At 42.0% G+C, this 16082-nt stretch overlaps 1 protein-coding gene across 4 annotated transcripts in view; it reads left to right on the top strand.

Moving 5' to 3' along the window:
* Positions 1-16082, top strand: part of ABLIM1 (actin binding LIM protein 1) — a 213833-nt gene that overhangs the window by 156721 nt on the left and 41030 nt on the right. For all 4 annotated transcript variants that reach the window (XM_075423804.1, XM_075423803.1, XM_075423801.1 and 1 more), the window contains 3 exons: positions 1509-1596; positions 6226-6284; positions 15130-15207. In XM_075423804.1, coding sequence (XP_075279919.1) covers positions 1509-1596; positions 6226-6284; positions 15130-15207 — 225 coding nt within the window. The remainder of the gene's footprint in view (positions 1-1508; positions 1597-6225; positions 6285-15129; positions 15208-16082) is intronic.

Here is a 16082-nt window from a genome sequence, read left to right as displayed (position 1 = left end):
TGAAATTCCTGGCCAGGAATTGTTCTGAGTGATAATGAAAGATAAAGAGTTATGTCCACAAACACTGCTGTCTCTATGAATACCTTTCCCAACCTTACCTGGAATTAAACCCAGGTACTATAAGGCAGGAACAAATGAGAACACGAAAATTAAATGGTGCAACTTTACCTGTAGAAGGGCTGGGTGGTAGAGCTGGTCGTCTGGTAGTTGTCAGGTATGTTAATCCATATACTTCATCGTCTCATATAAATACTTTTAAATACTAAGGCTGTGTAATCAATGTCAGGTGTGAACCAAAAATATGTTGTTATTCATCTCAATAGACATAAGAAAAGGTTGAATTTAGTAATGTTACAGTCTCAAGTATAATGAAGTAGGAAATGGATTTGGTGACATTTTAGAAGTCGGCTACAGAATAAGCAGGTTATTTTGTGCATATAACATCTCAGTGGATAGGGAATGTTTTGTGAAAAAGGATTTGAGGTTAACTTGTTTGGAAAGCCAGATACAATTTTAAAGACTTTTATCATTAGTTACTTGTCACTATTAAGGGTCAGTTTCTAGGATTAATTATTAAAAAAGCCTGATGTGGGCATTGCATGCTTGGTTTCTGATGCAAGGAAATTAATATATTGGTTGCTTTGGTCTCTTTAGGAGAAGAAATTACATTAATATCTGTACCTTGATTTTTCCTGTCCTTATAGGTCTGATATCTGATCAGCTTTTTTTATTATGGCTATAAATGTATTTAAGAGAATGAATGGCTCAGTGGATTTGGATTTAGTTAACGGGATCTATAGTATTTAGCATCTTTACATCAATAGCTCAGATTCAGCTCAAGCCATCTGTGCTAGTGTAGCCTCTGAAGTCAGGCATCTGTGAATGAAGTTAATGGTCCCAGGAGTGGCTCTAGAAAGCTCTCTCTGTTGGTGCCTGTATCAGCAGTGTTGGGAAGAAGACCAAGGAATGAAATGGCAGGTTGAAAACTGTCGTTCATTGTCTAAATTCATCCATAACAATTGAGCAATTGAGAAAATATACGTAGTTTGACAAAATGAAGAGGCAGCAGGTTTACACAAATATCTAACTGCAGCATGACCCTCATTGCCTTGGACTATTAGGCAGATGGAGATTTAAAAAGATGTTGGGCAAATGATGGAGAGCAGAGAGATTGTGAGGTAGCCTTTAGCCAGGAAGTCTTTAAACCACTGATGACTTGGATGGGAAGGTGCAAGGAGGAAAGGCTGTTCTGTATCGTCTTGTTTCTTACAGCCCAGGTAGTCGCTGCTGGCTCTGTTGAGGGCAGGGTGCTGCACTAGCTAGGTCTCTGGGCTGAAGCAGTGTGGCAGATCTTACATTCTCATTGCTGTTGTTGCATCATGAGGGCAGTGTTGTATCAGAACAGGTGAACTAGAAGAAAAATGGCAGTGGTGTGTCAGCAAAGAACGAGTGCTCACAAAGCAGTGCAATGCAATGGTCCCTCATTTCCCTTTTTTATTTTTGTTTAGGCAGGTGACAAGCATTATCATCCAAGCTGCGCACGATGCAGCAGGTGCAACCAAATGTTCACGGAAGGAGAAGAAATGTATCTGCAAGGTAAGGATGTTTCCATTCCAAAAATTGGACTTTGTAATTTTTCTGTCACGGACCTCAGGAGTTTATAAACCATCCCCATGTAATATGGGCAAGGAGGACTATAGCCATCTTATCTTCGACGGTGTTCTCATACTTTTTCACTTGAAACCCTTTTGCTCTAGTAGGTGCCCGTAACCGTGGCTTTGCAGTGACTCTACACCCTAGTGAGGCAGACTGTGTTTTCAAAAGCTACATTGCAAAAATGAAATTTATTAGGCAGCCTCTGAATTTGGTGTCTCACGGATAGCTTAGCCCACAGACTGGTATATGAGATACCAAAGTTAGAGGGTTTCCCCTGAATTCTGCTGAGCAGTTTCTCTGCTCTTCCCGAGCGTGCTCCAAACTGTGAAAGGCAGTGGAAAAACTTCCAGACACTGCAGTAACCTTGTTTTGGATCATGTAGATCTCATTCCCATGCACACTGATAGATTGTCTCCTCTGATTCTTAATCATATTTGATTGCCTTGCCTATTTCCCCTTTATCTGGTCATGTCTCTCTTTTTATTCCCATTTACTTTGCCTTTCTACAGTTACTTCCTTCTTGTATGTTCATTTTCATCTCCTCTTTCTTAATAACAGTCTCACACTCCCAAGTATTGCCAAGCACGTTTTTTTCATGATCTTTTCACATAAAAAAGAACATGTTATTTTCTTTGATTTAAAAGTATCCTTGATCTGAATTCCACCTACTCTCCCAGAAGGTAGCATGTTAACTGTTAAACTGCAGTTATTTTTTATTACTTGCTGTAGTATTAATTAGTGTTGGTAGAAAGACATAATAACACACATTTATGCAAGCCAGAAATCAAAGTGAAAAAAGCAGATACACATTGGGATTTTGTATATTGTACTTATGTTAGAAAACTTGCTTGATACACCTGAAAGGACTGTAAAAGACTAGGAAAGAGATGATGAAAGTGTAGTGGCAGCAACCTTGTGAAATCCTGAGGAGAGATTCCTTCTGGAGGAATTCCGAAATAAGATAATGTTAAGGAATTCCTCTGAAGCTAACTCGTGTTGCTTTGTAGTTTGTCCTCCACTGCAGTCCATCTCTCTCATCTCTCACTGACCTTCTACCGTAGTCAGCTTATTCCAGCTGTGCACGGAACTGGGTGGGCAGTTGGGTAGCAGCGCTGCATTGCAAGAGCAGGGAGAGGCTGAAAGAGGGCTGGGTAGGAAGCACGGCTGTTCGACGGCAGACTGGAAAGATTGATTTGAAAGCAGCAGTTACGGCATCTGACAGCTGGTAATCTTCTTAGTTCCCTCACATCGTAGTGTGGTAAAGCATGGGCAGAGTTCAGGGTGAGCATCAGTTCATCTTTTGCTGTCATTAATAACAGCCGTTTGTAACTGATGCCGTTGGCACCAGTCTAGCAGAGAGTGGGAGTTCATGTTGACTGGGCAGGCTGTGGTGTAAATTTCTGCAGATCCAAAGAAGACAGAAGGCACTGGTTCTACTTGAACAATGCTAGATTTTGTCCTGGCTAAGTTCAGGTCATATGAAAGAGGAGGGGAGAGACACCTGGCTCCTTGATCTCCCATCATTCTCTGTTTGGCTACATCTCTTTTTCTGTGGTTGTGAATTAATGTTCTTCACGCTCACTCCATCTCGGAAGGGAAGCAGCCCAAGTTGCATTGCTTTATTGTTCACGAGCTGTCTTCTGACTAAATAATATTATTGCTGAGTGTGCTCCAGACTGTCCTGCCAAAGCTTTCCTTGCCGAATTCAGCATGCTTGTTAAGTGTAAGGGACCTAAAAGCTTTTCCTGTGCAAAGCTCTCAGCTGAAATGTATATCCTGGCTCCATCCAAATTGTTTACTCTAGGGTGCAGAATAACAGCATTCCAAGCATTTCTCTGAAATAAAAATATAACACCATCACATTAAGCTAAAACCAAAATCGTATTGTTAATATGTGAAAATAGGCAGCTTCCATCTCACTTCTAATTGTCCTCTCCGTGGGATACGAAAGCACTGTGTTGGTATTGCTTTGTATAATATAGGAGCCTGGCAGGTTTGTGGTAGCTACTTGTATTAGAAATGCATGGGAAACCTCAAAAGGAGAAAATGGGAAAGCAAACTGTCTGTTTTGGGGCTGCGGTAAGGATGGTTTGAATAATGCTAGCAGAAGCAGTCTGGCTTTGCCCTACTTCAGCACAGGAAAATGAAAAGGAAGCAGCATCAGAGATGTTCTCTTTCCCATTGACTTCCTAGTAGTATATTACTACATGAAGTGCCCCAGAAGACTGCTGCTGGACTAGGATGTTGTGGTTCAGCATTTAGAGGGATGCTTCGCTTCATTCTCACACAGGCTTTCAGCCTCATTCAATCTGTAAATAATAGCGTGAGTTACTGATTTTTAGAGAGCTGTATGTTGAAACAATGGTAGGTGCAAAATAAAAAGCTGAGTAAATGAACGTGTTCGTTAGTGTCTGCTAAGTGAGCAAACAAACATATGTTAAGAATGGGAATAACCACAATTTGCGGAACTGTTTCTGGTAGGAAAAAGAGCGGGGGCGCAGCTCGAGAATTTGCACTGTTCCAGGCATTTCAAAATAGATTGCCATGTTTGGATGAATAAAATCTACAAGTTATAGGTGGCTTATGTTTCAAGATCATGAAAAGTATTTACATTTAACTTCTTAAGCCTGCTCTATCTGATTTGGGTTTGTAACTTCCACATGTTTCAAATCTCTTACCATTTTGTGACAAAAAACACCCCTCACAACCCTTAGCTAAGTTTCACCATGAGAATGACATCCAGACTCTATTGCATTTTTTATTCACTTTCAGCAACTCCAGCATTCTCCTGGGGTGTCCCTAAAATTGTGCCAGTTTGTGCTAAATACTACCCAAAACGCAGTTTCTTTGTTGGTGGGGATAGCTTAATAGAAAAGAAACTGAAGGTATAGAGGAACAGAGATCGTTTATCTCAGGGTCACGCAGGAAACTCACAGCTGAACTTGAGAACTGATCCTAAACCTTCTGAGTCTTGGTTTGTCAGCCTTACAACATGCACTGCCTTCCTCCTGAGCGCTTGGCTCTGCTGACCTCCGAAGCAGGCGCGCAGGGCGTGCTTCTCGCCTGATCTGGCGGGCTCTGCGGGGTGCTGGCCCCGAGCCCGCTGTTTGTTTACAGCGAAGGCTGTTGGTACGCTTCTCCCTGGCGTCTGACCATTTCCCCCTGCCAAATGCACAGTTTCTTCTTCCTCGGCTCAGGCTCAAAGCCGAACACCGCAGACCCCTGATCCAGAGTCACAGTGTTCTCTCCAGGCTCCTGAGGATGATTACACTGTCTGCTGCTGGGAAGTGAAATCATTCCTGCTGGTCTGCACTTCTGTACCGAGCCATGTAAGGGCTCGTTAGAACACAGTCCCCAGGGGCCCTGACCCATCTCCTGGGCTCCGAGGGTGGGGGTTCCTCTGCGGGCACTTGGGCTAACAGTCACCAGCAGGAGACCTGGACTTTGCTGGTTGGTTTCTCTGTGGACAGAGCAAAGAGGTGACGTTCCCCCCTGCAGACAGACGAGGCTCTGTATTGGCTTTGCGGTGACTGGAGTGGAGTTTGAATTTGACCGCAGCTGCAGTCAGTGTTAAAAATCAGCATTAGCTTCTGCTCCATTTCAGATTGGTAATACCTGCCAGCAGCTCCCAGCAGTGACCACGGTTTACGCTGTGTTCCAGTGGAGAACTGAAATGGGATGACAGAGCCCCTTGCCCCTGACACTGCTCAGCCCTTGGGGACAGCCAGATATTTACATTTTTACAGCGTAAGAAGAGAAACCCATGTTTTGGGACACGAACAGCAGAGACTATGCCTTTTATAGTAGGATGTGTAGCTGGAACATGCCATGTGGAAACACCGGTGCAACCCATGCCGCTGACCTAGCAGAGCAAGGGGTAGAAACGATGCGCGTGCTGTGATCTAGGGAGAGGCTCTTTCACATACTGCTTTGCACCCCCTGTGCTATACTGGCCTCTCTAGCTTAGTGCAGTGGGTGAGATACAGCCCTGACTCTGCTATGTTGTGAGTTTTCTAATTTTGCTTTTCCTGTTGCATTTTGCGTAATCGCAGGGGAGAGGTGATCTGAGTAATATTTTACAGTAACTGTGAATATGACACCTATTGCTCAAGGAAGTCATAGGACTCTCCCAGTGTTAACGGACTTATAATCCGAACTTTCTTTTCACGTGTGGTGCATTACAGAAGAGGAGAACAGACCAGGTAACCATGGCCCAGTTCTTTTGCTCTTACCCTCAGTCCTGCCCAGCAGAACCCTCTGTGTTTCAGTTTCTCCAGCTGGTGCTGGCTGACTCCCTTGCTGCTTGAGGCTGCTTGAGTTTTAATTAAGAACGTGTGCAAAGTGCTTTGGCAGCCGCAGGAAGACACTGCTGTAGATGGGCCAAGGATCTGAATATTTTTTTTTCCATTTGTATTTCCCATGACCTGGAACTGAATGTGAATTACTTGCAAAGTTCATACAGATTCACCGTCTGATGCAGTTTTGGGATTCTCTTTAATAACTTACTTGTCATGACCAGGAGTCATCTGCTTTACTCTGAATAAAGATGGCTTTTTTTTCCTCCCTCAGGTTCCACTGTCTGGCATCCCGACTGTAAGCAATCCACTAAGACTGAAGATAAGCTACGGGTAAGCTGAATTCGTGGCAATGACACACCCGATATTTTGCGCACACAGTAACAGAATGTTGTTTTTAGAAGAGTGACTTTTTCCATGGTTTTTCTGCGTAGCTGTCGCGACTGTGGCAGAATAAACAGTGGACGCACTTTAGAGGTATCGCTCTGATTTTTAGGCTCACCACCTTCACATACCTGTCTCAGTACACTGCCTTAAAGATCATTTACTGACAGACAGACGTGGCAAAGTCTCTAAGATGCTTCATTTTGTATCTCAATTACTGTGAGAGAGACTCTTAAGGAGAAAATGTGAGCAGGGCAAACGCTACAATATATTTTAGTATTTTTGCACATCTGTGTAATTGCTCTATAGTTATACCCTGTTCTGTGTGGTTATTTACAGCATTTAGATAATATGGACTCTTCTTCCTTTGCCATCCAAATAAGCTGCAGCCTAGAGTGATCCTAAGCTGAATACAAAGAAGAACTGCAGTTACCCTTGGAGTCACCTCAGCATATCCAGACAAACTTTCTGGATCAAATTGTTGATGGCAATAAAGCTGCACTGATAAATGCTGGAGCCTGGCTTTTTGCATGCACCAGGCAATTCTAAGCCCATATTCACTAATTAATCTTCTGGACAATTTAGTGGTTTTGATGTCTCAGCTGGTCCTTTGAACTTTGATAGTTTTTCTGGATATGAATATTAGAGACTATATATGAATTAAATGTCTCTTAGGCAAGGAAACTATGAGGTACTGGCCTGAAGAGACGTAGGATATCCTGTGGGCTGTGTTCTATGTGTGGCTCATTCACAGGAAGCCACGTTCTTTAGAATTTAGTCAGGTACACTGATCCGTAAAACATCCCCTGCAAAGAATTTACTATGATCGTAGCTAATGTGCAGATAAAGTTTTGTTGAGCAGAGTTCATGTTAGTGTGGGCTGTACTGATAATGCAGAACTATTATTTGGAAGTGGCCGAAGTCCTCTTCAAGTATTTTCCTTTTTTCTGTCACACATTCAAGCATGTCAGTCTTCTTCCCCCTCAGCTAATTTTAATTGAAGTGAGTGAAGTAAATTAATTCATCCACCTGCAAGACTTTGCCTAGGTGAGTTCTTGCAGGAAAATGAAGTGAAGCGAAAAGAATGCATATTGAGGGAACATCTAAGAAATGTTATGGCACAGCTCGCCAAGGCCGCCTTGTTCCTGGATGAGAGCCTCTATGCAGAGGTTTAATATGTCTTTAAAAGGCATTGACAAATGCGCTGTACTGAAGCTAGCTGGAGGGATGGAGATTTTTTAGCTTCAACTCTACATCACAGATTGTCACTATCTATTCCACTGCAAAGGCAGACACCTTATTTTAGAATCAGTTTGAGTTCACATTGGTGACTTTGACACACGTTTCATTCTGCTGACTCGAAGGCAGTAGCCAAATAGGTAGGTACAGAAACAAATGAAACAGGGGGAACTAAGTGCTATTTGAACATGTCACCACGAAATTACGACTGTACTTTGATTGACTTTTGGTTTCTTATGACGTACATTTAGACCTGATGTGAGAATCGGAGTCTGGTTTGGGAGCTGACAAATGGATGATATAGCCACTTTCAGGGTCAGGCCTAGATTTTCTGGTGGTTCTGCAAAAAGCCAGTGACATGGCCTGTTTGGTCTACTGGGTTTCCTTTCCCTGTAGAGCAAAACACAACAAAAAGCCCTTTTGTCCTCAAAGTCACTTCAGAAGTTTTTGGCAAGTTCTGTTTTCTCTCAGTAACTGAATTGTGATATAAACTAATCAGCGTTCTAGCTGGTCAAGATCCGAGAGGGAGTTCATAAAAACAATAGTTGCTGTAGATCTTCCCCCCACTGGATATCTGTGGAGGGTTACAAAGCCAAAAGAAGCAGAAAATAAAGCAACTATGTGTATGTTACAAAAATATGCATTGCTTAGGGTTTTTTTTTTTTACAACTGTCTGGCTGTTCGTGATTCTGCGGGGATCAGTAAGTAACAGATTCTATAACGCACAAATTATTATCTAGCAAATAGATACTAGTAACTTCATTGAAAAAAGCTTAACCACTGAGCTGGGGAAACTGCTTTCCTTTTCACTCATTTTTTTCCTTTTTGTGTTTCATGACAGCATTCCTCATCTGAGTTCTTTTATCCAAAGAGTCTGGTTCTACGCAGGCCACGCTCTGCAGAGGTTTGCTGTTGTGTTTTCATAGTGTCGATAATGGCCTTCTTTACTGAGAAGATTCTTCATTATTGTCATTTGCTGTGCTTGCTACTACTTCTGCCACACAGCTTCCCTGCTATCACTTGCCACCATGGGCACTGACGCTGTATTTTGCATCACGTGGTGCAGTGTTGTTTGTTAATTCTCACAGTTTTTATTTTGTTTAATGAAATGCTTGCAATTAATTTTTAGATTCAGATGAGATTTGGGGGGCTGTAGTATTGTTCTTCCAGCATTACAGGAAGTTTTTCTTCCAAACCAAAAAATCAGAGTGCAAGTATGAATGAAAATGGTGAAAAGCATCTGGCATTAAAGTGATGGTTAAAAAGAAAGTTTTTAATGAACAATGGCTTGTGCTTTTTAGGAAAAAAAATGCCATCAGTTAAATCGGTTCCTTTTTTATATGTATTGACCAACTACACGTGGATACTGTAGTTGAGAAAATATTCATGAAATTCCAGGTTTGGACATGTTCTATGCGCTGCCAGAGAGCATTTGCCCCTCTCTAATGCAGGGTGCATCCACATCCGATTTGAGAGGTCCTCCCTGTCCGCTTGGTTGTGGACTTTGTATTTTCAGGCTTCCTTGAGTTTGCCGTGCACCTACAAACACCACCCACTTCCATTTCTTCTCCTTCAGGGCAGTGCTTACTTATCAGTTGTGTCAACGAGGAACGTGTGGCTGTACTGCGTGCAGGCACACGAGGTAGCTTTCATGAAGTAAGAATGTGCTGGTGTGGACTTAGCAGGGGCTAGGGGTGGGCAGACACGCTGACAGAGTCCGTGCCACTGGATTTCTGCTGTGTCTGCTCGTGCTGCCTCCACATCTCTAATTGCAAAGTAGGCATGGTCATATCATCTGTCGGGGCAGGAGATTGGTGCTGGAGGCCGTCTGCAGCATAGAGTTACATGGTGGAATCCCATGCTGTGATTCAGTGGGGGTTAATGCAAGCCCTGCGCCCTTTGTCCTGCACTGTGCTTTAGTCACTTCGCTTAGGATGTTGCAATGCATTAACCACTCCTGAACACTGCTCTCTGTGTTAGCTACAGAAATACACATCAAGAAAATACAGCTACAAAGATGTGTTATCCATGCTTCTCAGGAAGGCAGTGTCTCTGCAGTCCTAGGCTTTATGGAATCAAATGTTGGGAGTCAGAGAACAGCAAACTGCAGGGCCATTTCTCTCACCCTTTAGGCCAGTGTAGTGGCTTTTTGCATTCAGCTTAGCATGCACCAGTCTGAGTTTCCAGTGTTGAACTCCAGGAACCTTAGGACTGAAAAAATAAATCCTATCCAATGTATTAGAAAAACACACAAGGCAAAATAGGAGCTGCCCATGTCAAAATAAAGGTATGTTCTCTTTCTTGCTTTGTAGACTGTGCAGGATACAAAGAGCTTAGGCTCAGATGAATATCCTCTTGTGTAAATTTGGTCAGTATTAAATTTGTTTAGATGTACATGATGATTATACAAAGTGTAATGCAAGGCAAATTTTGACTTCAAGTATTCATCTGCAGAGCAGACACAAATATACTATCATTGCTGTTGCTGTAAAGATGGGCCAAAGGCTTGAATCTACATAAAAACTGTAGATTGAGAATTGTAGGGTGAAATCCTGTGAATTCGCTGAGAAGTTTGCTGTTGAATTCAGTATGTTTTGTTCTTCCCACTTTATTTTGTTCTACTTTCCACTTAAAGTTGATGAAGGCTACGTTTGCATGAGTAGTCTTGTAAAAGAGTTTGGTAGCAACCTGCCTTCAGTGATCATGTGCTGAAAATTCATTCTCCTCTCTGGCCTTTGTGTCTAGAAAGGAAAGAAAAACTAGTTGTAACCTATTAATATGTGTGTCTGTGTGAGTTTGAGCTAAACCTGTTCACTAGATCTGTCTTAATATGTACATAGTGTAGATTTTTTAGGCAGAGAAATACCAAATGCGTGCATTTGAAGGAAACACTCTAGTAAGGAGAAGAGTACAGCTGAACTAACAGATAGACATGATGAATGCTGTAACACTGAGGTGCTTTACTGGGCTTGTACACGGCCACTGAAAGTTACTGAAATCCGTAGGAAGCCTGTGTTTAATGAACCCTGGTTCCAAGTCCTGAATAACTGTACAGCCTTGCAGTTGATGAAGAAGGTAGCCAGAGTAGCAAATGTTGGACTGAGAAAGCCAGATTCCTTCCTGTTGCAAAGTTGTGTCTGCCTGCTAGAATATATTACGTCCTAATCTTCTATTAGTTTATTTATAAACATGCTGCACTTAAAGTAGCTTCTGAGGTTTAGAGGATTTGCTTAAGCTATAATGTTAAATGTTATTAAGTGCAAACATATTCATTCCTCTGCAGCTATTATCCCCGCCTTGCATAATGAACTCTATCAAAAAACTAAGGCAGGTACTGTAAATAATGCCGACGATGCCTTTGTTAAACAATAGTGCATCTGTTTGGCCAGATGTTCTTGGGATCAGTTGTGATCTGGTTGCCTGCACTTGTAAGTTTTTATAGAGCATGATTCTGAACATCTGCACTTGAGAAAGCCAGAGCCACCACATTGTAGCAGCATCTGGATGATGTGGATGGCTCTAACGTGGATCTTTTTTTTTTTTAAGAAGTTATTTATTTTAGATGATGTGCCATGCATGATGACATGACAAACTGAGGTAAATGCGTATGAACAGCTTAAGCTTTGCAGAGTAATATTAAAATAACAAGTTAATCAATTTGGGGCTTATGCATGGGTGGTATGATAATTGCACATTGAAATTCACAGTGAACCTAATAGGATGAGCAGGACCGTGTTACCTCTGCCAGTCTGCAAATGAAATTGGTAAAGAACTTTTGTATTGAAGACACATGCTTGGAATGAAGACCAAGAACATAAAAATAAGAAGTCTGTGATAAAGTGGGAAATATTGACAAGTCTTGCAGTTACTTTAGATGCTTTGTGATCTGGTTCTTTCCTTAGGCTCCTTTAATGATATGCATTAATTTCTATTGACTGAATTTCTATTGATTTTTTTCATATACTTCATAGACTTCCTGTATTAGGTACAGACATCCCACATTGATATATTTACTACTGTTACATCTGTTTGGGTGGAAGAGGAAAGAAAAAAAGAGATGACTTCTACTGTCAGAAAATGTGGAGAAAGGCCATGCACCATTAGAAAAGAAAAAAAGATTCGTTGTAGTTCTTCATAGAAATTTGCTTTAAATATCTCTGCACAAAGATGACTGATGAAAAGCTCTACTAGAATCCTTCAAGAAGAACAATCATATAAAGAGTGTTCCAGATCTGTTTGTAGAAGAAGTAAGGCAGCTTAACTTACGTGCTTTGTTGCCAGGAGTATAGAACAAGTGTCACAGGACTATCATGATGGAAGGAAATACCTCTAAATTACTGCATTCATATTAAAGGATGTTTCCATTTATTCGTGTACCTGTCGTCTTCCAATAATGCATGCCAGAGATGCTCACATGATATCTCCACTGAAGGTTAAAGGTTAAATCAGGGATGGCTGCTGTTTCCATTTCACCTGTTCTCTGGTCAGCTCTCCTCTAAGGCAGAATTTACACCCCATTGCAGAGTTACATCAATAGAGGATTTGACCTCCAGTGTGTCTCTTGCCACCTGTTTAAGATACAAAATCACAACAGTGGTACACAGGGTCAGGGATTCTCAACTGCTAATGAAGATGTAATGTATGATGTAATAAAAGCCATACCCCATCACAGATTTTCAGTCGGGAGCTATTATAGGGCTCTTAGGAGAGGAGCCAACCATAGCAACTGAAGTATGCCAGAGGAACAGCTTATATCAAGGAATCTTTAGAGTATGTTTGTTAAGGCAAGCAGCACAAGTGTTTTTAAGTGCAATGCAATTTTCTTTACGGGAAAGTGCAAAGCTGTGAAGGGTTCCAGACCATATGGGAAGCAGCAGAGTAGGAAATAGTTGGCCATCTGTGATGGAAACAGCCGGTGTGATTCAAAACAAGAAACGGGGCAAAGTGAGGCAGGAAGGTTGAGAGCAGATGTAGAAGTCTTGTTCTTCATGGACTGTCTTCAGGGGTAGGTATGTTGTCAGCTTAAGCAAGATAAGGGACTGGGAGCGAGTAGAGGAGCCACAGAGTTCCAGGTCTGCTTGGATTAAGCCCCTCAGGAGAGGAACGATGTGTGCTCAGGCAGTGGCTGGCAAGATGGCGTCCTCTCCAGGGAACGTGGAGCTTTGCAACAGACTGAAGGTAAAATTGATGTATGCAGGAAGAATTACAGAAAATATAACATGGGTTTTAAAGGGTGTCATATCTGGCTCATGGCTGTGTTAAGGGGATGGTAACGAGGAACTTGGAGCAGAAACACAATGGAGAAATGAAGAACAGGTGCTGCAATTGGACAGTCCATCTGACAACTGCTTCCATACTGTGGGCCTAAGAGCACCTAAGAAAGTTGTTAGCAGAATGTGGCTGAGACTATCTCCCTCCAGGTGTCTAAATTTATTTAATAAATTCACTGAAGTGATAAATGCAAGTGGATTTTCCTTTGCTGAAAAGGTTTTTAGCAGTGACTCTTAAGAGATGAGAATAGGAGATGGACCCAGGGCTGAGAATTTCTTCTTTTCTGGAATGATTATGAAAGATGCAGAGAGAAGACCAACCCACGCCAGGTGGGAAGAAGCCATAACTGCCTCTAACTCTTGTTTTCCTACAAGAGGGAGAATTGAGCAGAAAAAACTATTAAAGCATATCTGCCAAAAGCCAAAGGTAACAGGGACACCCCTAACAGTACCTCAAGTACTTAGTACTGTTCCCTGTGTTGTAATGAAAACAATTGTTTTCCATGGCAACTGCAGCAACATGTTACATGTGTCTCTGCTCAGACAGACAGCGGGGTGAAATGGCAGAATGGAAGGGGGAATAAAGTGTTTCTCAACAACAGCCAGATTTTCCAGTTCAAATCTTGAACATTTTCATATAACAAGTGGTTGGTATTTTTTTTTCTTTGTTTGCATCATGGGAGGAGCTTAAGAGCAGCTCAGAAATTTCTGTTCCCCTCTGAGATGTAGAAATTTGCTGCTACAGACAGAAAAGGAAAGAAACACATAAAGGTCCAGCTGAGAAAGTGTTGTCAGACATGCTCTGGAGAGGATTTGTGCCTGTGTCAGTCCACGGCCACATCTGCTCTCTGTTTAATCTGAATCTTCACTTTTTTTGGTGGAACGTATTCAAAGCCTTTTATTCCCCGGACTCTCCCTGAAGGTGGTGATTTCATTTCCACAAATGAAGTCAGAGAAAGCCTGCTGTATAATCCACAACTAGCCTTCAGCATTTTTTATATGGATGGTTCTGATAGCTTTCCTGGCTACGAAATAAAAGGCAGAAAGACTCTGGGGTCTGTTGAAGGATCCTTTCAGGAAATACACGCCAAGAGATAAGAAAGGTCCAGCAGCCTTGTGTTCACTCCGGATATTTACTAAGAAAAATCAGCGACCCAGGCTGTTAAGCCTTGTTGCTCTTCACTGTGTGCCTGAAGTTTGCTTACTTCAGTGTCACAAGCTGATGAGGTAGGGACTATTTACCAAGATTTAATTTTCAGTGACACTGAAGCATCCCACTGCACTAGTGTCATCAGAGTCACCTGCTGATGCGTTGCTTTGTGGTGGGATTTGGTTCTTTGCAGTCAGTTAGGGGGGAAAAATTGTTTATGGTTTCTCAGGTGGATGTGGGGTATCGTTGACTACCTTTGTGTGTCTGCTGCATGTGCCACAACAGCCTGGATGATTTTTTGGTTAAGTAGATGGTTTTCAATTTTGTCAGGTTTTCAGGATCCCCACATCTCCATGACAAGTTGTCTCCTCTCACAAAACTTCCCCGAGGGAATCAGTGTCTGTTTAGTACTGGTGAAGTGTTAGAAAATCCACTAAATGTTTAACAGCACGTGCTCTGTAGGGGTGTGACTGTTGTCATGAAGGTCAGTTTGCTGGACACTGTCATTAAATGTCAGGACTTTTGCAGTATGGGGAATCATGGAATTTCAGTCAACAGTTTAGCTTTCATGCTGCATCTAGATTGTGCTGCAGATGTAGGGAACAGCTCCAAGCCAAGGATTTCTGGTCCTTCTACTTAGGAGGACTGAATTTAGTTCTGTATTCAGAATGGAAATCCAGTGATGGAACATCAACGTCTGGAAAGTGACAACGTATGTGCTGTGCTCTTTTCAGCAGTTTTGTGTGCTGAACTGCTGACAGCTCTGCCTGTTTGCGAACTAACGTTTTGATAAAAAGACCGGCAGGACTGTCCTGGATTGCACTTTGTATGGCTCCTTGCAGTGTCTCTGGCAGATGTTGTTTGGGTTTGTTCGTTAGTGTTGTCAGTCTTTTACATTGTATGATTTAGAAAACTTCCTTCCCCTCTCACAGCACTCCTTCCCCTACCGAAAAAAAAAAAAAGAGCCCACCTGCCTCACAAGATCATGAAATTTGCCAGAATGCTTGCATTTATGTTGACATTTTTTCCTAAATTCAGTTAATTTCAAGATGTATGCAGATTTCTTCACTTAAAGCCAAAATTACCATTGTGGATGGCTTCAGGTTGCTCTGAAAAATTACTTTTTGTTTTTTAGCCTACAAGAACATCATCAGAAAGCATTTATTCCAGACCAGGTTCCAGTATACCTGGTTCTCCAGGCCACACTATCTATGTAAGTATTTCTTCAGATGCATAAGCTGCTGATCCCTTGCTTGCACGTGAAATACTCCATGCTGAAATAAATTACTTCTATACTGATGCTAATACCTTCATTCTAGTGGTTAAATTGTTGACATTCTTGGTATGACAGACATGGTTTTTATAACCACAGAATTTCAAGAGCAGGGCAGGCCTTTTCCAGGTCACATTTCCCTTAGAAAGATACAGTAAATCTCTTGAAGTCGCTTGGTGATGTGAAGAGGGACAGAAGGCAGACAGGTCACTGGACTTTGTTGGGGGCTGGGTGAGGAGATCTGTGCACCTCGATATGCAGTACTTGGGAGGTCTGCTGTTGCAGAACGTGGGTAGGAGGGTCAGCCACACTGAAGGAAGCCCAGCTGATACAGCACCTTCCGATTCAGAAGCCAGATGTTTTGATTGTGGAAGGGAATTTGGTTTTTGTTTGAGAACAAAAATGGTATTAAGCATCCTTCTTTTACTAAACAGTGCTGAAAATGCAGAGAATATTACAGAAATAACATACATTAATATACCTATGTATTTTATGGGTTAAATTGGCTTAAGGTATGTTGTTGTATCTGGTGAGTCAAAGCTGAACAGATTTGAGGCTATTTTTAGGAAGTGAACTATTTCAAACCTTACTTCTCTATCAAAAAATGTTTTGTATTGTTTCTAATTTTCGGCACTGCTTAAGAGCCACCAAGACCAGCAGTTGTTAGGAGAGTTGGGGAAGGCAAATGCACTTTAATCTGAAAATACTATGTGCTAGCACTCAGGAAGAGTGGAACTGAATGTGAGTAGAAACAGATCAGCCTCATTTCCTTGTGCAGCCTGCAGTGAATAAACAAAATATCTAGTAGAAGAGTT

The sequence above is a fragment of the Opisthocomus hoazin genome, chromosome 6 (genome assembly GCF_030867145.1).
Source record: "Opisthocomus hoazin isolate bOpiHoa1 chromosome 6, bOpiHoa1.hap1, whole genome shotgun sequence".
In the NCBI taxonomy this organism is placed as follows: Eukaryota; Metazoa; Chordata; class Aves; order Opisthocomiformes; family Opisthocomidae; genus Opisthocomus; species Opisthocomus hoazin.
Note: the sequence above shows the minus strand (reverse complement) of the source record. Positions and strands in the feature narration are given on the sequence as shown.